Source organism: Phalacrocorax aristotelis, chromosome Z, assembly GCF_949628215.1.
Source record: "Phalacrocorax aristotelis chromosome Z, bGulAri2.1, whole genome shotgun sequence".
NCBI classification, from domain to species: Eukaryota; Metazoa; Chordata; class Aves; order Suliformes; family Phalacrocoracidae; genus Phalacrocorax; species Phalacrocorax aristotelis.
In genome coordinates this window covers 78,362,818-78,384,274 of record NC_134311.1, presented here as the reverse complement: position 1 = coordinate 78,384,274, position 21,457 = coordinate 78,362,818, and the positions used below count along the sequence as shown (strand labels likewise).

The 21,457-nt window shown below is 42.5% G+C and overlaps 1 protein-coding gene across 1 annotated transcript; it reads left to right on the top strand.

The window, feature by feature from the left end:
* The first annotated feature begins 4,258 nt into the window (after nucleotides 1–4,258).
* LOC142050373 (lipoxygenase homology domain-containing protein 1-like) lies at nucleotides 4,259–13,895 on the top strand. The gene is made up of 5 exons (XM_075079002.1): nucleotides 4,259–4,463; nucleotides 7,475–7,635; nucleotides 8,636–8,722; nucleotides 11,114–11,249; nucleotides 12,972–13,895. The coding sequence occupies exons 1-5, from the start codon at nucleotides 4,433–4,435 to the stop codon at nucleotides 13,244–13,246; spliced, it is 690 nt and encodes a 229-aa protein (XP_074935103.1). The 5' UTR covers nucleotides 4,259–4,432; the 3' UTR covers nucleotides 13,247–13,895.
* Nucleotides 13,896–21,457: the final 7,562 nt, after the last annotated feature.

The window sequence follows — 21,457 nt, the reverse complement described above, 5'->3', positions numbered from 1 at the left end:
GTTTGGCTTGCGGCACTTGGGGACACCCTGCTCCTGCGCCTGCAAGACTTCAGTTGCAACTCACGTGCAAGATCAGCAGGTAGAGGGGAATCCGAATGCTGATATTTCTCCTGAACCTCATATATTTTAGTCTCTAACACTCCAGCACAGCACTGCTCTCTCATGCTGACAATCCCAGCCCTGGCAGAGAATGGTGTCCATGTTTACGGAGGTACAACAGGAATTGGTAATGTTACGGTCAATAGCACAGTGTGGGATGAGTGACAGCAGGGGAAACTCTGGTTCCCAAAGAATAGTTCCACAAGTCTATCAGAAAGGACAGATTTCAGATTCTCCCTGTTTGCTCTGAAGGCAGAGAAAAGTGTCAATGACTTTCTATCCCCAATAGTGAATTTTCTTTTCCTGACATATACTGTGCAGGTGAGTAGAGATTTGATTTCTTCTTTTCTGGCTGAAAATCTTTACTGCTTGTTTAAAATACTGCAGTAACTCTATGGCAAACTTAAGGAACCCAGCAGAAGACATTGGTAAGAAATGCCTCAGCAGCAGGTGCAGAAGCTTCAAGTGGGTAACACTGGCTTAAAGGTGAAGATTGTTCCCTGGCTTGTGTCAGTAGGATATGTGTCTAGAGTATGGCCAAGAGCCAAATCCTTCCAAATTAGAAACTATTCCTACCACAGTGTTTCATGGCTGTCTTTGCAATGGTTCCATACTGGAGTAACTGAGTCAGGTTCACGTGATATTACTAGGTCACACAAGCTGACCTGGCAGTCTTGATTTATCCTAAAATTCCTTGGTATTATTTTATAACAAGGGTATAAAACGGAGAGAAAGAAGACAGTCTTTTCCCTGAAGCAGAACAAAGAGCTGCTGTTCAGCTGATGGGGAAGAGTAGCCAGCAAGCAGGCTCTGGAGAGAAGGAAGACAGGCCAGGCAGCTGGTCTTGCTAGCAGAGACATCTGGTCTCATATACTGCGAGAGTTGCAGACTGAGTTCACAGGATAAAAAAAGAAAAGAAAAAAGCCTGGTTTTTACTCACTGATTGTCTGAAATTGTATCAGTACTAATTAGGGAGCAGAGAGGGATCTGCTTGAGTATTGAATATATTAAATATCAGGTGAGAGTGTTAAGCTTCTGCTGTTTTACCACCCCCTTGTGTAACAACTTTGCTTTTTCCACGTCTATTTTGCAAAGTGCTGTTTCTTTTCCCTTAGGTGATTATTGAAGATATTGGCAATAAATGTGTGTACCAGTTCCCAGTTGGACGCTGGTTTGCTTTAGATGAAGATGATGGAAAAATCCAGAGGGACATACTTGTTGGGGGCACTGAAGCCACAGGTAAAGTAATGAGCTGAATCCATGGTGGGAAATGCAAAGATACAAAGGCCTAATTAATACTACTACCCATGTTTTCTTTAGAAGATTGAATGCCTTGCACTCAGGGAGACCTACAGTGGACCATCTGCTGGTGACAAGCAGTTTTACATGAGGGTCCCTGAACTGCCATGACATTTCCCACCTCCACATCACACTGGTGAAGCTGTGCAGGACCTACATGCTGATTTATCAGCTGATGCACCTAGATAAGGGGCTGATGGGCAAAGGATGAAAGATCTGGCTTGTACTTCAGCAAGTTGTTCACCACCCTTCAGAAAGTGGATTAATATTTCCACAGTCACCAACAAGCCACACAATAGTGCCTATTGTACTTTGGGTTCTTGGCTGGGGAACAGTGCATCCTTTTACAAAACAAGAAAGGCAGTGCAGAGCCCTAAAACTGTCTTTTTGATTATCCAACATGGTTAGAGAAGAGACAACCAAAAATTATGTCTCTGTTAAAAGAAACGTGGATGTAAAGTCAATAAAACAAGTTACTACGAGGCAGAGACAATTTGGGTAGTGTTCTGCCTGTATTTATTCATTAGCATAAAGGTAAACACTTTGACTATGCGCATAACAGCTGTTCTTTATTTTATTACATGGTTTTCAACATCTGCAGTCCACATTCTCCTCCCTGCATCTTGCAGGTAAAATGGTCTTGGTGCAGAGTCCTGACTGCAGGATGCATGTTGGGAAAAAATTAGAGGATGACATGGAGAAAAATTCTTAAAAAAACACAATTAGTTTACTAAAAGCACCTCTTACTCTTTTACTCTTCATGACTGTGCTTTTCTTTCCTGCTTTCATGAGTTTTGTTGAAGATATCCCATACATATAGTAAACCATGCCTGAGTATGGTTTTTAATGTAAACTTTAAAGAAATAGAGGACTTTTATAAAAGAGGGAGTTCTCATATTTCTACTTCATCTGAAGTCCCTGTAGAAATTTCTGGGTGATTTAATAAAAGAACTGAGCTTGGACCTCAACTCTTTTATACATGCTCCCTGCAACACTGCCATAATTACAGAGGTGTCTCCTTATCTGATGCATGACACATCCCCAAGATATGCCTGCCAATGAGCCTACTGAGTACTAAGGGTTATAGGAAGAAATGTTATCTTTCTTAGACCAACACACAGAGCTGGGGGGGGACAAAAAAAGTGAACTTTTATGCATATAGGCTTCTTTTCAGAAATATTTTTCCTTCTTCCAGCTAGGCTAATACCTCTCCCAAGCCTTGCATTGCTGAGATCTTTAGGGTCTCAGAGAGGCAGTGAAGGTCCTTCTGGCTTTAGCAGCATCAGAGGCTGCTGACCCCATGTTTTCAGGGTTTTGTGATGCTGCACATCTTGCCACCACTGTTTAAACCAACACCCCTTCATTGTCTACGCATCCCCTGACACATCTGGTGCTTGGTATCTCTCAAAACCAAGCAACTTAGCTGCCAATTCAATTTTTTGCCTTTCTTTACCTACATGGTGATAAAAAAAACCCGTACATTTTTTTTGAGCGAATTTGTTGCCACAAACCTGTTTCTCTTGGACAGCCTGAAGGTAGCTGTGAGTATGGGTGGAACAAAATCAAATGAAGCATTGCACTACGTGTAAGTCAACAGCTAAAAAGACCAGTATGATACCAGTAGAGCCCAATGTAAATAGAGTAAAAAATTATTACTCTCAGCCTTTTTTCCTCCCTTCTTTTCTTCCTAATTTAATTCCTGATTCCTTCAGGTATTGTTTACAACGTTGCTGTAGTGACGGGAGATATCAGAGGAGCTGGCACAAACTCCAAGATCCACGTAATCCTCCACGGCTCCAAAGGCTTAAAGAACAGTGGGAAGATTTTCTTGGAAGGAGGTGAATTTGAGCGCGCCAGAACAGATCTCTTTAATGTGGAAATAGCTGCTCTTCTCAGCCCTCTTAGCAGAGTCACCATTGGACATGATAATTGTGGCGTCAGTTCTGGCTGGTTTTGTGAGAAGGTGAGACTAAGTTTGTCTGTAGGCAGCTGTGAGACTGTTTCCTATTCAGAACCTGACCCCAGCAACCAAATACAGGTTTAAAAAAAAAAAAATCTGCTTTTATTTGGATGACAATATCCCCAGTTTAACAAGTCAATATTATACATAATGCATGGAAGTAGCTGATTGTCTCAAAGGCACATTAGGTGCGTAAGTCAATCACTCACTAATTGGGTTGATTGCCCCTATGCAGTCACAAAGATAGGGATTATTGTTTGCCCAGCACCAAAAGCACCTTCAGATGTTCGCCCAAGGGGCCCAACAGAAATACAGCCTTGGATTGTGCTGAGCATTTCAAAGTTATCATCTATACTCAGACTTTCCTGAAGTTTTTAGATGCTGCTTTGCAGCTCAGAAAAAAAAAGTGGCTGACCACAGCTGTTACTGGGAGCAACATGTGGTGTGAGATCATGTACAAAACCAGCAGGAGCTCATGGGAGGGTGGTGAGGGAGGCAACTGCCTACCCTGAAGCTGGGAGGAAATGCAGTTTTCCTGGAAAGGAAAATCAGCTTAAGATGTGTTAGATGGCTTTTTATATCTTGTGTTTCCTGCAAAACCCTACGGTGCACTGGTGTGGTGCAGGGCATATGTTGCACACTGATGCAGTGCTGACTCCTGCAGCCACACTACCTGTTCTGATTCCCTTCCCCTTGGTGTTCTACCTCTTCTTGACTGACCCAACTTGAGGTACTTCTGGAAAACTGGGAATAACAGGATGGGAATAATAGGATGGGTCCTAGCTATACTCCAAACTGGGAGTCATGCAGCTAGTCCAGTTCATGTTGGTCCAGAAAACCTGATTTTAAGAGCAGGACCAAGATCTCCAGCTCTGTCTTTGCTTCAGTTACTGAAGTTTTCAGTATCAAGGTCCTGTGTGTTGCCAGTAGCAAAATATTCAAACTCAGCTTCCCAGTCTCTTTTTCTAGGTGGTGGTTTACTGCCCATTCACTGGTATTGAGCAAACCTTCCCGTGTGGAAAATGGCTGGATGAAGATGAAGGTGATGGTCTCATAGAGCGGGAGCTTTATGAAATGGTCTCTCTGCGCCAGAGAAGACTGAAAAGTAGGTACAAGTGACGAGGAGCCCCCTGTGACCCCCCCACACAACAGAACCCTGAGTGTCACCCGTGCAACATGACATGGGTAGATCCATTGTCAAGTAGAGGCTCAAGTGAATGGTTTGAGGAAGAGGCTCAAGCACGGGTTTCAGCTTTGGACACCCTGGTTTGGGGAGTTGAAAATGAAGCTTCAAAAAATATTTTGAAGGATTGCACTTATTTTCTTAAGGGAAGAAATTGGACCTGGCAGCCTTCTGAGGTTCACTGGGCTTAGCGCTGCCCCAGCCACCATCTCACCTTTGCAGACAAGCCACACTACGTTTCTTATCACTACAGAAACAAAGCTTTTGCATTCCAGATTGAAATAAAACCTAAATAAATCATCCTAAACAAAACCTAAAAACCTGGGGGAAAACAGGAAGAAAACCAAAGCTCTTCCCACTAATTCCAACTTTTTTACTCTTGGCCTTAGAAAAAAAACAGCTCTTAGTCCTGTCCAGCTGTCAAACGTGCCTCCTGAGGCACACAAGTGCTGCATTTGAAGCATCTTCTCTAGAGGGAGGTAATGGCACATGTTTGCTGGGAGGTGCTGCTCTGTGCTGTGCATGGCAGCGTGCTGGCATGTTCACCCATCCACGCGCAGCTCCAGCACTCAGTCTTGCTGGCTGGTTTTGCACCAAGCAAAACAGATCGCTGCTGTCTTGCCTGCTCCAGTGCGTATGTGTAAGCAGAATGTTTTAATTAGGATAATAGATAGTTTAATCTGAATGCTTTGGGTGGGCTCCTGCTTAAACTGCAGCTCATTTAAATACGCTTTATCTAAATGTTAGTCAGTCTTATAACCACATTGCACCTCTGACTCGGTCTGTTTAGCTAAAGCATCTTCAACCTTTAACCCTCTATTATCAACTCTGATTGTTATTGACAGGCTAATTCCCCTGCTGCCGCAGTGCAGGAGATAGACAGAGAGCATTAGCCTTGAGAAATCTGTGACCTTTAGCTGCCAGATTATAGAAGCGTAAGACGCGGAGTTAGAAAAGACCTATTATGCCATCTCGCCTATCTCCCCATGCATACAGGACTGTCCCTTTCTGTAGAGCTGATCAAAGCTTGGTTCAACCTCACTTTGGGTATCCATGGTGAAATGGCTCCCTGCACAGCGTTTGCAAGCTCTTCACCCAGCGGATTGCAGCTCGACATGTAGATTGTATTTATTCTCAGTCTTTTTTTATCTGCCCCCCACCCCCCACCCTTATCTTGAATGTTATCTTGGAAACTGTTGTGTCAGGTCTAGCTCTCCCTGGTGTTTATGCCCTGGGGAATATTTGCTCTGGCTCTGAGAAATTCCAAACTGCCTAGATCCCTTGATGTGAAGGGATTGGAAACAGGGGAGCGTGCCCAGTGAGCCCTGGGAGGATGATGATGGGTATCTGGGGAAATGCCTGGTCTCCGGCAGCTGCAGACCCTAGCTCATCCGCATTTCTCTCTGTGTGGTTTCTCCCTGACACCCCTCTATCAGGATTTAATTCTGGTACAAGTTCCGCTTTCCTCTTCCCTACATGCATCACTGCTCTTCTCCTTTCCTTCAGCAAGAGGTCAGGGAGGCCAAGCCTGACAGATGAGAGAAGTCTCTTGTGTCTGAATTGCCCTTGCTCTTTTCCCCAGGGAGAACACACTGCTATATCACATGCTATACGCAAAATCGCCTTAGCTTCATTTCTGCTTAGATGAAACTCACTGGTGCTTTTCAGAAGGGAGTGGCCATCAACATTGTGCAAAGCATTAAAATAAAGGCAAAACTTTTTCTAAAAGACAGTTCACTCTTCTCCCTCATTTTTTTAAGTAGCTGTCGCCTCCTTTTTACAGTCAAATGTTGAGTAGATCAGTAAAAATCTAATTCATATGCATGTCATTGTATTTTTATATTCCATTCTGGGCTTTGAAGGTCGAGCCATGCTCATGCGGGCTCAGGCATACCGAAAGGGTTAGCAATGCTCTCATTAGCATTTGTTAATAATTCAGCTGATGTCTGAGTCAGGAAAGAAACCTGTTCCCTCTCCTGTAGGTGCTGCAAGGCCTGCAGAAGTGAAACATGTTACTATCAATAAAGAATGCAGATGAGGGGCTCTTTAGAGGAAATAAGTCACCTTTATATGTGCCAACATCCTCTTGTATGAAAACCAATGTGAAGTTGCTGCAGGTGGACTGCTCTTAGAGATAAAATGTTAGGAAAAGACTTAAAAGAGAAAAATTTTGTAGCTTTGCCACAATATTTGGGCATGCCCCTTAGAGTAACACAAGTGGTACTCTGAGGTCAGGTGGGATTTAGGCATTTAAATAATTATAAAACTTTTGTAAAATATCTTTATATTTGCCCCACATTATGCAGCCTGGCTAGAGATCCCTGAATGGGGTCTGAGCCAGCCTGTCCTGCAAAAGGCATATCTGGTGTAATTGGTCCAGTCTCAGGAAGCCTTATTAGCTCAGGATGAAGTGATATATGGCTGTATCCATACTCTTCCTTGTTCCAGACACAGATCATCTGGAGCAAGTTTTAGGAGCTACCTGGAGCTGCATTGCACCATATGCAAGTAACTGGAGTCTCTTTCTCATTGGCAAAAATAAAGCTGATCATATTTCCCTGGCTTTAAAATGGTCTTTGAAGCTAGAGTTGCAGGTGTTGGAGAAGTATGCCGAAACTACAGAGGTGGAGCACATCCTGGATTACCCTGTTAGTAACGCGTGATGTAGAAGAATATGGTTCACCTGGCAAGTGGTGATTTATCATTTTTCTGACACAGAGTGGAAACACAGAGTTTTGTTTCCAGGCAATCTGATTCCTGTACGTCATGTAGCAGCTGATTATGTTTGTGCAGAAAAGGATAAAATGTCCTGGTCTTCTTTCATACCATCCTGGCCTCTCTACCACCCAGGGGAAAGAATGAGAATGATATTTTCACCAGAAGGCCCTTAAACATTACTTTTTAAACAAAATATCTTGAACTTTTCTTTGTAGAAAACCCCTGGTCTCTGTGGATCTGGACAAGTGATATTAAGAATGCAGGGACGGATGCCACCATCTTCTTCCAGATTTATGGAAACAAGGGGAAGTCAGATGAGATGAAGCTGGACAACAATTCAGACAACTTTGAAACTGGGCAGACTGACAAGTTCATGGTATGAAACTCGTGCTAGTGATAAATTGGGCATGGTATTGTTTTCCAGGGCATTAATTTCAGTCTTGTAACAAAAATCAGCAGCATGAGATCTTTACCTCAACAGATCCTTCTGAAGTGGAGGTGAAGTCACTCGGTTTGGTGGTGATGCAAATGATTTGCTCAGATATGGATATGGCTTATCTTCTCCAAACAGGGCTTAGACTGGTGTTTATGGGTCCTCAGGTGGTGATGACTTCAAGTCATGGAATGCCTTTTTAGCTCCTGAAGCCCTCCTACGTTTCCTTCTTAGCTCCTGAAGCCTAAAGTCTCCCACTCAGGCACAGCCCCACTCATGTTATAGACTGCTCCACCCATTTAGACCATGCTACTCTAAAGTTAATAATTTATCCATTTTTCCGCAGTGCCTAAGTGGTCGTTAGCTATCTACAGGAGAATTAGCTGTGGTGTTTCCTCTCCTCAGTGATCCGGTCTTCAGCGTCCTTGGACATGAGCCTTCATTGACGTTTGGGTCTGAGCTCAAAGGCACATTGCGTTTGAAGGCTGTGGAGGGTCTTGTGTCTAGGCACAAATATGTTTAAAAGTTAACTATGAACTGGTCAGAGAAAAATTGAGAAAGAAAGGATTTTAAAGCATGGCCATAGCCAAAATATTTACCCTCTTTACACCAGCAGCTGTAGATGCCTTCTGGGGAAGTGAGGCTGCGCTTTGCAGATGTTATTTGAGAAGGAGCTGAAGCTTGAGAACTGGCCTTCGTTCTTACTGGGAGGAGTGGTTTCAAGGAGCTTTCATGATCAAAAATGTTCTCCTCTCCTGAAAAGAGGCATCAAGTTATCTTTGTGGAGTAGGGTTTGTTTCTTTTAAAGAACATAATGGGTTTTTTCACTTTAATTTTTGAATTCTCTCTGATTTGACTCTTAAAAGATGTTCAGAAATGTCCTTTGTGAGCATGCTTTGCTGACTTACAGAAATGGATAATGCACTTCTTTACCCCTCAATAGATTGAGCTCCCTGATCTGGGCACATTTTACAAGCTTCGGATATGGCATGAGAAAAGAAATCCCTTTGCTGGCTGGCATCTGAATAAGGTGAGAGGACAGCAAGGGAAGGTGGATCTGAAAAGCCACATTGGTCACAGAGGTGTGCACTTTCAGTCCTGCATTGCCCAGCTAGCAGCTGAGTTTGATGTGCAGCGGTCAGAGCTGCCACCCCTTACAGACGGTCCTGTCTGAGGGGTGGAAGTCGAAATCCTACAGGAAAATGGCATATGAAGAGAGCACATCACAGTCTTTGCAAAAATGTGTGGGGAAAGAAGGGTTCATTGTGTGTTTTTTGGAGGAAATCCTTCCTCCTTCCCATCCCTCCTGGTTCAGCCCAGCTATTTGTGGGAAATTAAAGCAATGAGAAATGGCAGCTCTCAGCAGCCCAGATAGATGGTGAAAATCACGTTTCCCCATCCTTTCAGTGTCAGACCACTGTAGTCTGCCCTCACGGCTGCCAGGAGTTTCTTCCCTTGATCTTCAGAAAGCTTCCTACTCTTAGACATCACTACTGGCCAGGGAGGCAAACCCGCTCCTTCTATAGTCTGTTCAGGCTGGTTATAACAAGAAACTGATTATGGTAGAGGAAACTGATTATGGTAGATACCTATTGTGCACTGGAGCATAACCTGCCCTGAAGTACGGGCAGACCCACTGTGGGAGGTGGACACCTGCAGACTGGAGGAGCCTGTGGAGACTTTGCAGAAGGGAGTAGCACTGTGCTGTTTGGGAAATAAAAACAGTGATTTGCTTGGTCTTCAGTTGCATGTCCTTTGTCCTACCAGCAATGATTACTGTGCTGTCAGCCCTCACCTGGGTCTGCAAGGCAGCAAGTTCACCTCTAAGCTTCACCCATACTCCTGCAGAGATTAGAAGATGTTCTCTGCACTTAACAAAACATACACTTTGCTGAGCAAACATAAATAACTATGATGATAAATCACAATTTACCACTTAGAGATTTTTTTTGCATGGCTCTAATGTGTTTTGACAGATTCTGCTCTCCTGCATTGTCAGGGAGCTGCAAAAGCATAGGCAGCCAAACACCTCTCCAGTGGGGAGAGGGCATCAAGTACTGCTGTGTTCACCATACAGTGCAAGAAGGTGTCTGGCTGTGGTCTTTATCAAAAAGAAAGTGCTGGTCAGGCTTTGGGCCACTGCAGTTGTCTCTACTGATTTGTTCACAGATGATGAGCAACAATGCTTAGACTTTCCATAGCTATACATTGCTCTGGAGTATCCTCTTTTCCTGCACAGAAATTGTGTTCAGGGAGGACAAGAGGGATCTGACAGTGTGTCAAGGATTCACTTTGGACCATATTGTCTAAGAAAAAGTGGTGAAGATGCATTAAATCAATCTGCCCATATAGAGCCAATGCGATATTTTCTGGATGCGTCAGGCTCGTGGCACATGAATCCCATCACCTGTGCATCCATTTGAGCGTCTAGGAACTTAGATGAAGCCTTAACTACGTTTTGTTCCAATCCTCACACATTTCATGCCAGGCTTGCTTCATGTTGGGGCAGGCTTCCATTTGCTATTGCAAGAACACAAGAACAGCATTACTGGTCAGGCGAAAAGCCCAACAGCCTCTCTCCTGTGTCACATAAGTGCATGATTAGAGAACAGTAAGAAAGGGACAAGCATTTATGATTCTTCCCCCTAATATTCTTCCAGCTTTCAACTATTTCCAGCTGGAGACTTAGTTCCTGATCTATGAAATATGAAGCATTTAGTAGGTTTCTCTTCCATTTATTTGGTGAAAAGTTCCAGTTTCCCCTCAAACAATTAAACTTTTAGTGACCATAATCGTGTTTGGCAACAACTTCACAGGTTGATTGTGTCCTTTTGTTTGCTTTGAACTTCACTCTACAAACATCATTTGATGCCCTGTATTTCTTGTAGCAGAAGAATGAATAGTTGACCCCCCTCTGCCTTCTCCATGCCACCTGTGGTTTTGTGGACCTTCGTCATACCCTCCCTTCACCCGCTTCTCCAGCCTCTGCAGAGCCCCGCTTTATTTGCTCATTAGTCCTTTGGAAGCTACTGCAGATCTCTGATCATTGTTGTTGCCATTTCCTGTGCATTTTCTAAATGAGCTGTGGGGACCAGCAGTGCAAGCACCATCCATGATTTGCTCTGTGGACTTCTGCAGTGGCATATGACAAGCAATTACTAAGAGCCACAGTATCCATCAAAACTTTCACAACACCATGGAGCGATTGGAGAAAGGAGGAATGAAAAGCTACCAGCTATGACAGACCTTGCTCCATGCATCACTGCGGTGTGCGAATCTGAATGACGGTCCCGTTATTAATGTGTGTTATTTCTCTGCTGTTACCTACTCTTGCTTCTCAGGCAAAAAAAAACCTGTCAGGAGCTTGTTGTTTTTTTGTCTTTAAGCCTCAGAACTCACGCAGTCTTTTGGTTTAATGAAGGTAACTCTGCTGAAAACGCTGACAAAAGAAAAATACTCATTCAGCTGCGGCCGCTGGCTAGATATAAATGAAGACGACAATGAGATCGTGCGGGAGCTCCCTGCGGAGGGATCTCTAGTGACTGAAGTCATGCCAGGTGAGAGCCACAGGCTCCATGCAGGGGCTCGCTCAGGACCTGCATAGAAAGAAACCCTCTTTGTGTAAGCGATGCACAGGCAGGCTGATGCAATTCAATTAGCTTCTCTTTCTGGCACTTTCTCTCTGCAGTATTTTCAGTGTGCACCATTAGCTGCATGAAGCCTCAGAAATCCCAGGCTCTTATTCTTAGCAGATCTCTCGGTGGAGGGAGATGGGAGAGATCTGGCCACAGCACAATTGTTTCCAGAGCTATATTTATTTTCAAACTTGTATTTTTCCCTCAAATGTAAAATGTCAGGTTTGAAGGCATATTAATGGATTGCTGAAATGCAATCTAAAATTTAACAATCATTTTGGGGCTTTAAAGTTTTATTTAATTCTACGCACATTTATACAGCTATATATATGAATATATAGGAAGTTGCATATAACACTTGTGCAAGAGCATAGTCACCTTTCAGTACCTGTGAGAAATCTGAACAATTTATTGGGTTAACTATGCTTGCACAGGAGATTTAATTAAGGAAAGCTACAAAACTCTGCATTAGCTTACCGAAGCAGTCGCTTCTGTCTTGACCTTGTGTCACAAGAACTAAATACACTTGGAGGGAGAATTTTGCAGAGTGGAATGTGCCTGTTTGGATTTCTTTTATTTCCACCAAAGCACCCAATTGGGCTCCACATTCTGTAGAGAACAAGTCCCCTGTTTTCTGAAATTTCTGATGAACTCATTGATCTGCATGTAGCTGAGCAGTTCCTCAGAAGAGGAAGAGTAATTGTAATTGCAGGTGTTATTAAAATGTAAATAAACCTGGTTTGGAAATGTATTTTTAATCAACTGTGGAGAGGGCTGCTTGAGTTCAAATGCAGGCACATCCCCATGAGGAGCAGTTGTGCTGAGGAGAGGCAAGACCCAGCACCCACATGTTGGGCTTGCAGACAGGTTTTAGAGGGAGGGTGGGAGCAATACTTCTTGTCACTTCATGATGCCGGAGAAGAAGATCTTTCTTTCTCGAAGGTTAATCTATGGCTGGTTTTTGTTATGAAATTTCTTCTGGAAATCTTTCACGCAATGGGAGTGGAGGGCAGAGATGAAGGCAGGGTAGGGGGGAGGAATCTGGCAACTCAAAATCCATCAAGCAAAATCATAAATAAGGTCTCAAAGGTGAGGAGGCAAGTCACAATCCAACCTCCTTTACTGTGAGGGTCCCAAGGAGAGGGGCCAACTGGGCTACTCCTGCCCCATGAAGGTAACATGAAGAGCCCATTCCTCAGGTGCCTGAAAGCTTGGCCATTTTAACTCTTTTTGTCTGCCTGCCATGCTCCTGGATCCTGAAAATGATGTTTTCTCCAAACATGTTGTTACCATGTCCCCCATTACCAGGACCCCCTTGGGAAGGCAGGAGGGGAGGTCAGAAAGCTGGGGCCCCAAGGAGTCTATGCACTCCAGTTCATGAGGTTTTACCTGAAGGGTTCAGCATTTTTGCATCCTTCTTTGGAGGGGTTTTATGGGTTTTCTTAACATTCCAGGCCTTCCTATTTTAGCTTTTTTTTCTTCTCCTAGTGATAACATGGAAGTGTAAAAGTCAATACATCAACAGAAGTACCAGCTGGAAGTATTGACACTTAGAATTAATTGCAAGTCTGTGGAAACTGCAGTAAATTTAAATGGCAATTAATTGTGTTGCTGAAATTGTTTTATTAATTTATGTCTCCACAGTGATAAAATACCGGGTGACAGTTTGCACTGGGACGGTAAGTGGGAGTGGCACAGATGCCAATGTCTTTGTCTGCCTCATTGGTGACCAGGGAGACACGGGAGAACGCGTTCTTTACAACTGCATCAACACTGTCAATAAATTTGAAAAAGGCAACGTAAGTTCACACAGCAGCTCCTTAAGGCAGGTTTTAAAGTGTGTGATGGTTTGTAGATTTTTTTTTTTTTTGAGATACGTATTTGTAATCTTGGATGATTTCCTTGCCAGTTTGGGCTAGGGCAGTGGGGAGAAATAAATCATGTCCACAGAGCATCACAACAGGTTGCAGTTGGGGGAAGTTTAGGGCAGGGACAGTGTGCCCTTGCTTGACATCATTATGTTCATAGATGAGTCTCCTGGCTTGCTCCCCAGCTGAGTACTCACTGTTGAAATTGCATCTTCAGGTGGGGAAGGCTTTCAGAAAATCTGTCCATCTTCCAAGAACAAGAGAGAGCCTTTCCCCCTCCATCTAATATGGCAAAAATATGGCTCCTGGGGCAAAGGAAAAAAAAAGTGTCTTATTTAATGTGAAAATCTGAACCAAAAGCCCAACATGTTTCCTTTGTATTTCCTCCAGTCTCCTCTCAACCACGGTGCACTCAAATTTTGTGTCTTATTTTCAATCTGTTTTTCAACATGTTTTTGTATGCCCATGTCCTGAATGGAGGGTGGTGGAAATGGCCCAAACTGAAGGTAATTTGTTACCTGGAAAGCTAGGGATAATGAAGAGGGCAAACTGTAGTTACAGCTCTTGCAGCATTAACAAGCAAATAGTGTGCTATAGTTTGATCTATAAGGTCAACCTACTTAATATATATATTCAATTATGAGGCACATCTTGGATCTCTAGGGTCCAACTTAGACTGGTAAAATGTAATCACTATCTCCTGGAGGAGATTTTGAGAACCTGATCACAGGACTCCGCAGATTTCCCATCTTTTGTGTCATTATTTGACTGAAGATTTGGAATGGAAAGAAACTGAGGATAAAAGGTCACGTTTTCAAAACTGACCATTGAATGTAGGCTTCTGAAATATGCATTAACATGTTGGATTTGCCTTTGAGTGTCCAGAATTTCCAATTCTTTCCTGAAATCACCAAGTTTTTTAGACTTTAAAAGTATTTTCATCAAAGTTTTCTTGTGCCTGTAAAATCTGTCCATGGAAACATGTGACATTTACAAAGTGTGAAAGTTCATTCTGCTTCTAAAGAAAATAAAAGTTTGCAGACATGGACATTGCAAACATCATAGTTTTGCCTATGCACTTACATTATAGATTTTTTAATTTTTAAAGGTAAGTTTAAGCTATAAAGGACAGTGTTTTGTCTTTTGGAGAAGTCTAGTTTTGCCAAATGGTAGCAAAATGAGTCATGTTTTCATGGTGGTTTGAAGACTGTTTCAGTGGGGTTCCAAAGAAAGATGCTTTGTTCACAGAAGATACAAATATTTTAAACACGGATGTTGAATATTTTATTTTTACTCTCCCAAATGAGTTATAGGGTAAATTGCATGGGGGGGGGGGAAGGAAAAATAATTTTGGAAATCAATTATAGTGATTAATAGTATCCAGATTATATAAACCAAATCGGAATGTGTTAATGGAAAACTGCTCTCTTGGCATGAGGAGCTGAAAGCCGGTGAATAGATTGGAAGCTGTTTAAGGATTGATCCTGACAAACTTAGGGCTCATATATTCAAGAGACTGAATGACTATATCTACACTGATTAACTCAGATACCCTGTTAAAAAGAAATGTAGCTAAGTCACTGTGGTCTCTAACCTACAGCCATTTAAACCAATAGTACCTTAATTACCAATTTAAATTGAAAAGTTTGCTTGCAGATGCAAACTAACAGCCTGTATAGAAGGTAAAATTTAAAGATGCCTCTAAATTAGGTGTTTGCCTTGCTGCAGTTCCATTTAGTTACTTACTCATTAATTTATATCAGCTGTTAATAAGTAAGGTGAACATCAGAGGTAATGAATTAGACTTCATTGACTTAGACTGACTCAGTGAGGTTTTGATAATCACCTTAAATCCCCAGTTCAGCAGTTCTGAGTATGTAACACTTCTTCATGTATGTAACCCCATCATTAACACTTAAATCAGTGATAGTATGTTTAGTTGTCTTTATTTTAAAAGTCAGTTTCGAGTCCTGAATGATGGAAAAAATTTATACTTATTTTAATAATTTTAAATATTGAAATAAATATTGCCTTCCCACCATGCTTTCTGGGAACTAGCTGGGTATACACTACCACCGTATATGCTTTCTGGGAACTAGCTGGGTATACACTACCACCGTATATGCTTCACAGGCTTTTGGGAGACAAAGAACAAACACGTCACTGTGTTTGGTTAGCTTTCTCTTCCTAACGAGGCATCTCAGCCAGATGGTAACAACAGCAGTCCTGTCTGTGTGTTGGTCTATATGCTTCAGAAGTGCTGTGTATTTACACAGATATTTACAATACATATGCATACATCTGTACCTATACCATAGACACTTGCCTGGCCTGATTCCCAGGGGAGTAACTTGCTCTTTTAATGCATCTCTCTTCCTTCAGTCATCGAGAACTGCTGCTCTCAGTATGATCTTTGGTAACTGCTCTGGTCTTGAAGGGCCATCGCTTGGGTCAATATGTAGGTTGGTGATTTGAGCCCTTTTCAAGGGGAGAAAAAAATTTTTAAAAGGAAATACATGAAATTCATGCCTTTCATGGGGTATTAAGGGTATTGAGGTTACGTTCACACCAACCTCTGAAGGCAATTCATGGAGCAGCCAGAAATACCCCTGTGCAGCCATGCCCAATGCTTGCATGCCAGGAAATGGCTGGGGTTAAATTGTGCTCAGTAGTCCCTGTTGTCTGAATGTAACATGGGGTAGTGTCATTGAACAGTACCTCTAAATGCCTCTGTGCATTTGGTCTGAAGTGACCTGCCCTGGATTTCCTAGAAAGCTGATATCTGAGCAGAGGTTTGAGCTTGGATTTCTTGCCTCTCTAACTTATTCTACACTTAGAAGTATGAATAATCAAATTACTTGTCTTTTTTTTACACTTGTGGAGGGCATGCAGTGATGTGGGAGATTTAAAATGCTGGCAGATCATATATTTGTAAATCTAATATTATACATCTAGCACGAATAGTCAAGCTTTCATTCTTCGGTAAATTAATTCGTGCTTTCTCCTTCATGTTGTGAAGAATTATCTTGCAGCATACTGATGATGTAGATTTGATTGCAATAATAAATTTGGTTTGTTGGTTTGTTTGTTCTTAAAGAGAAATATTGCCTTACCTTTTTTATTCTCCTTCTCAAAGGCTGATGAATTCTTCATTGAAGCAGTAACGCTGAAGCAGGTGAGGAGGGTGAGGATAGGGCATGATGGAAAAGGAGGAAGCAGTGGCTGGTACCTTGCCAAAGTGATAGTGAGGGAAGAAGGACAGCCAGAAAGTGAGGCTGTGGAATTCCCCTGCTACAGGTACTGGAAACAGTGCTTGCAGATTATGCCTCCATCTATGCATTTGCTAGACTTTGAAGAGCTTAGGTGTTGTTCCAAGACTGGAATTTTCTGAGCATAGCTTAATACTCTTTATTTATTCATTCATTTATTTTTGCTAAGCCTGAAAGCAAAGAGTGTGGATTGGGAGGTTTAAGATATGGTTAACTCCCCTTACCAAACGAACAGTAATATGAATTATGAACTTCTCAGCCATTAGCTTAGTAATGCAGAGAATTTCTAAAAGGTAAAATGCAACCTTCCAGTACCACATCCAGTGTCACTGCAATTGCCTGCTGCAGAAACACGCTCTGCACTCTGCTGCAATCTTCTGGTTTTATTGCATGTGGCGGATGAGGTGCTGGTCCCTCACATGCACATCCCATCTTTCGAGGAGCAATGGGATGCTATTTTTGTGTTGGGAGAATGAAAAATCATTATGCTGCCATCCTGAGAGCTCCTTGCATGAAGGGAAATGCATATCATGCAGAGATGGTGGTAGAGCAGAGGGCGGTAACTTACCCCTATGGGTGGGTTATAAATGTATTCTTCTCTTTCCTAGACAATCAAGTGGCCAAAAGAAATGTGCTGTACTGAGGCTACCCATGGGGAATGAGATGCACCATCTGCCCTGGCACTAACTAGGGTCTGCCTCAAAATTGCAGCATAGATCAGAAAAAACTGGGTGAAAACATAAGTTACTAACTTCAGTGTAGTTCAGTGTCCCTGTAAAGTTCCACTTGCCCTCTCAGGATGTTCACCCTGTAAGATAGAAGTTGAACTCCACTTAACAATGTCGAGTTCCAGCTCTAAAAAGTCATCTCCTGGGGGACAAGTGGAATTGTAAAACACAAACACAATTATTTCTAAATTGCAAGCAAAGGTGAAACCACTAAGCTGTTTACTTGCATCTTGTCACTGTAAATCAGGAAGAACTCCACTATAATGAGGGGAGTCAGCCAAATACAAAACAGGAGCCAGCCACAGACTCTCTGCATTGCTAAAGCCACGTCACATCAGAAAGCAAACTCACTGAGGAGACAGCACGGAGCAGCAGATGCAATGTCATCTTGGTTGTGAAAAGCAAGCCAATCTCTCCCTTTTCAAAGAACAAAGCACCATGTTGTCTTTGCTGCTTTTTGATACATATTTAACAACCATATGTTTTACTGAGTTAAGCAGGCAAGTGAGACAGGTTTTTACTTGGACATGAAGTGTCCATGTGAAGAGCTGTTTTGCTCAGACTCCTCAGAGATATTTCTGTGTCTAACTGCACTATGCAGCCGGCTCATTTTAAAGACTTCCTTTTGAATTATCTCCTTACTTGACTGTATAACTGGCTGTCTTCCCTCAGTTTGGAGTGATGAACCCCTTCCCCTGAGTTTTATACCTGTCTACAGAGCATTCTCCTCAGACCAGGGACTAAAAAAGAAGAGAGAAAAAAAAACACAAGACCTTATCCCCAAAATATTCATAGGGTACATTCAGGCTTCAGGTCACAAGTGATGGAATTCCACTCTTCTTGCCTTTCTTAATGTCTCTTTTTCCAAGTGATATCAGTGTTGTTCATGCAGTTTTGTTTGCTGTCCTTGTGCCAGCATTATCTCTTCCGCTCAGATTGAGAAGGTAACATGACTGATCACCTCCAAACACAGGGACAGCTGCTCCCTCTCACTATCTTTGGTGCCTGTGTCTCTTGAGAGACTGGGGCATCATCGCAGTATACGGGTGTCGTCATGGAGTCTGGAGATATCTGAGGGCGAAGGTGCTCACCCACTGCATCCTCCGTGTGAGGGATAAATGTCTCCATGACCTGCAGTGTTTGGATGTTCCCCTCCAGTCCTGTAGGCCAAGGACAGCTTATGACCTCGCTGCTTGGGCAGGTGCTCAGAAAGGCCTGCTTCACCTGTTTCTTCACAGCCAAGTTGTTGAAGAAGACTTGGCCAAGAAGAGCGTCCTTCTGTTACTGAGCCAATGCAAGCCATGTTAGTTAAGAGACTCCATCCAGGGGACAACAGGGGAGCTTCTGTTTCTGCTTGGCCAGTCTGTGGCCAGCCAGTGGACATGCTGATGTTCTCACTGCTTTCATCTCCAAGACCTGAGTAACTTCCACTCTTCTACACAGCACAATTTTATGGTCTGGAGAAAACAGCTTCTGCTGCTGTGTCCTTATTGAAAGATACTCCCTTGACTTTCTGCTGCTTAGCTGCTACTGTGAGACAGCCAGAGGACAAAATGCCTTCCAGCAGAAACACATCTCACCCGTGTAGAAATTTTCACAGGCTTCTTACTCTGTAAAAACTAGGCTGTACCAGCATGTGGAGAGCAGATATTATAGCAAAGAACTGGCTAACCAGCTTCCACTATAACTAATGTCTGTAGGATATCCTTATAAATCTTCATTGCACATAACTCAATGAAGTCTCTGTTCTTGTTATTTACATTCTCATATACACAGCTATGTTTTGTCTTTTAATTTGAAAGCTTTTTTATGACTCTATAGGAACATGACTATTACCTAATAGTCACAAGAGCTCTATGAGAAGAACTGTCTTTGTTGTACAAGGGAGCCAGCAGAGATAAAGAGAAGCTAAGTGGATTAGTTATGAGTTTGTGTCAGATTCAGGAAGAGCATTAAGACATAATGACTTCCAGGCCTATGCTTTCAACTCTTAAAACAGTTGGCAGTAAAGGCAATAGCTTGTAGCTCTTCTTAGAGTCAGTGGTTTTTAAAGTGGTCGTTTGATCTGTGCTTGCAAGAGTAAATGCAAGTAAACCATTATTTGCAGAATTACTAGTACATCACTTGTATGCACTGCAGTATTATTCCTCCCTTATGACCACATGACATTATAATATTCATGCTTTTAGGGACTGAACACTGAATCATTCAGTGGCACAAGTGAACAATTTATAGCTTAAGGTACCTGATATGGTTTAGGTATCACTCTAGGTTCACCTTTCGCCCCAGAACTGGAGCCAAACCTTTTTGAAGCTCAGAACTGAGTTCTTCAGATTTTATTTTCTCCTCAAGGCAATGTGGAAGTCCAGGAATGGACTAGCTGACATTCTTTAAAATAACCTATTTTTCATAATATTTATATCCCAGACAGAGATGAATTTTCAATCAGGCAAAGTCATGAGTTCGTGATGGGGTAGAATTTTATATGCTATAAATCATTACAGCTCCACTGAAATCTTCAATGATACTTCATTACATTTTTTTTCTAAGCATATGGACTGCGCCATCCTAGTTTTTCTCCAGCACAAGCATAAGGGAACATTAATTCTCTGAAGAACAACAGATACACCATGAATGGAACGATGCAGTAGGAGGCTACTGTGAAAGAACATTTATTCAGTCAAACGCCAAAAGTGTTCGTCAAATGGATCCAGAGAAACCTCCTTTTGTTGCCTATAAATAGACTGAAATGTCTTATCTGTTTTACACGTATATATATATATGTTATATTTAAAGACACACACGAATACACATGTATCTCTGAATCTAATGGATGTGCTAATCATATTAATAGCACACAGGCTGTCATCTACTGGATTTCAAATGTTATATACCCTCTAGATAGATTCTGATCCTCTAGAAATCCTCTCTGAAGTGGCTTTCACGTTATATTTGTGTCTGCTTTGGGTTATTGGACATACAGTGTCCCTTCAGAACTAAGTATATGATACAGGACACGACTACACCCTTGCAAAACCCACAGTGGCATGTGAATTACAGGCACTGAAATCATATGGGAGCTCTGGTAAAATGAAAGATTTTTGACAGGTCTTTTGTACTCAGAATACGATGACACTATTCTGAAAAATTCTATTTTCTGCAGCCTGATGTGTTTATAATATGCCAATCCATTTGTGTTCAATGTAAGAGTATAAACCCCTGGTTGCAATCTGGTGCTCAGTGATACGCTATTGGAATTACATTGAAGTAAAATTAGGATATTGCAGCATATGTGCTGAAGGGAAGGCATACTTCCTCTGTCACTAGTTAAAGTCATCTTTGTGAGAAAATAGTGTTTCTGCCACTTCTGGCTATTCCTTGGCTGAAACAAAGTAAGGAGCCTTAATCCACTTCTGCTGGTGAACCTCCCCCTTCCTCTTCCAGTCCAAGACACACTCCCTTGCCATCCGTAGCTACCAACATTGGTGGAGGGAGTTTCTCTGTCTAGTGGGGTGTCCTCCTTTTTGCATTAATACTTTTGTGCATCTCACTGCTGAAGCCGTTAACATTTTCCATGCTGCGCCCAAAGATCTGTTTCTTGTGGGATGTATTTTTGTCCTGCTACCCTGGTGCAGAAGCAGTTCACCTAGACACACCCCACAATTCCCTAAAATGTCAGGAATGGCAAAGGTGACAGAAAACAACAGCACGTACACTGGCAGCATAAACAGCAGCTTGCGGGGCACAAAAAGCAGCAGCAGGAGAGCAAAAGTGTGTCTACATTGTAAGCTCCTGCCTTCCTGAAGGCCGCACTGAAACCACTGGTCCTGGGGTGGTGGAGTCAGGCTTGAATTTTGTGAGTCCTCCCAGTTAACATCCAGGTACACAGAAGCATCTTGACTTTTGGGATGATGTGGTTCCCCTAGCCATTGGATACCTGTCCAAGGATGTGAATCCTGAGCCAATATCAAGAACTACATGATACAAAGGTATTAAGGACCAGTTCTAACAGGTAAAAAAATCTCCCGACCCCAAAACATCAATAAAGGCTTCCTTTGTTAAGACAACATGATGTCTTGGCATGCTGCTCTTCTGTCCTCCTTGCACTCTACTGTTGCTTAATTCTTTACATCAATTTAATGGTCTTCCCCACAGATTTTTCTACTCCTCTATTCCCACTACACCTCTCAGCCTCCGCAGAGGCACAACACTGCACCTGATGCCCTCACATGGTGTATGTATGATCATCACATGTTCACGTATTT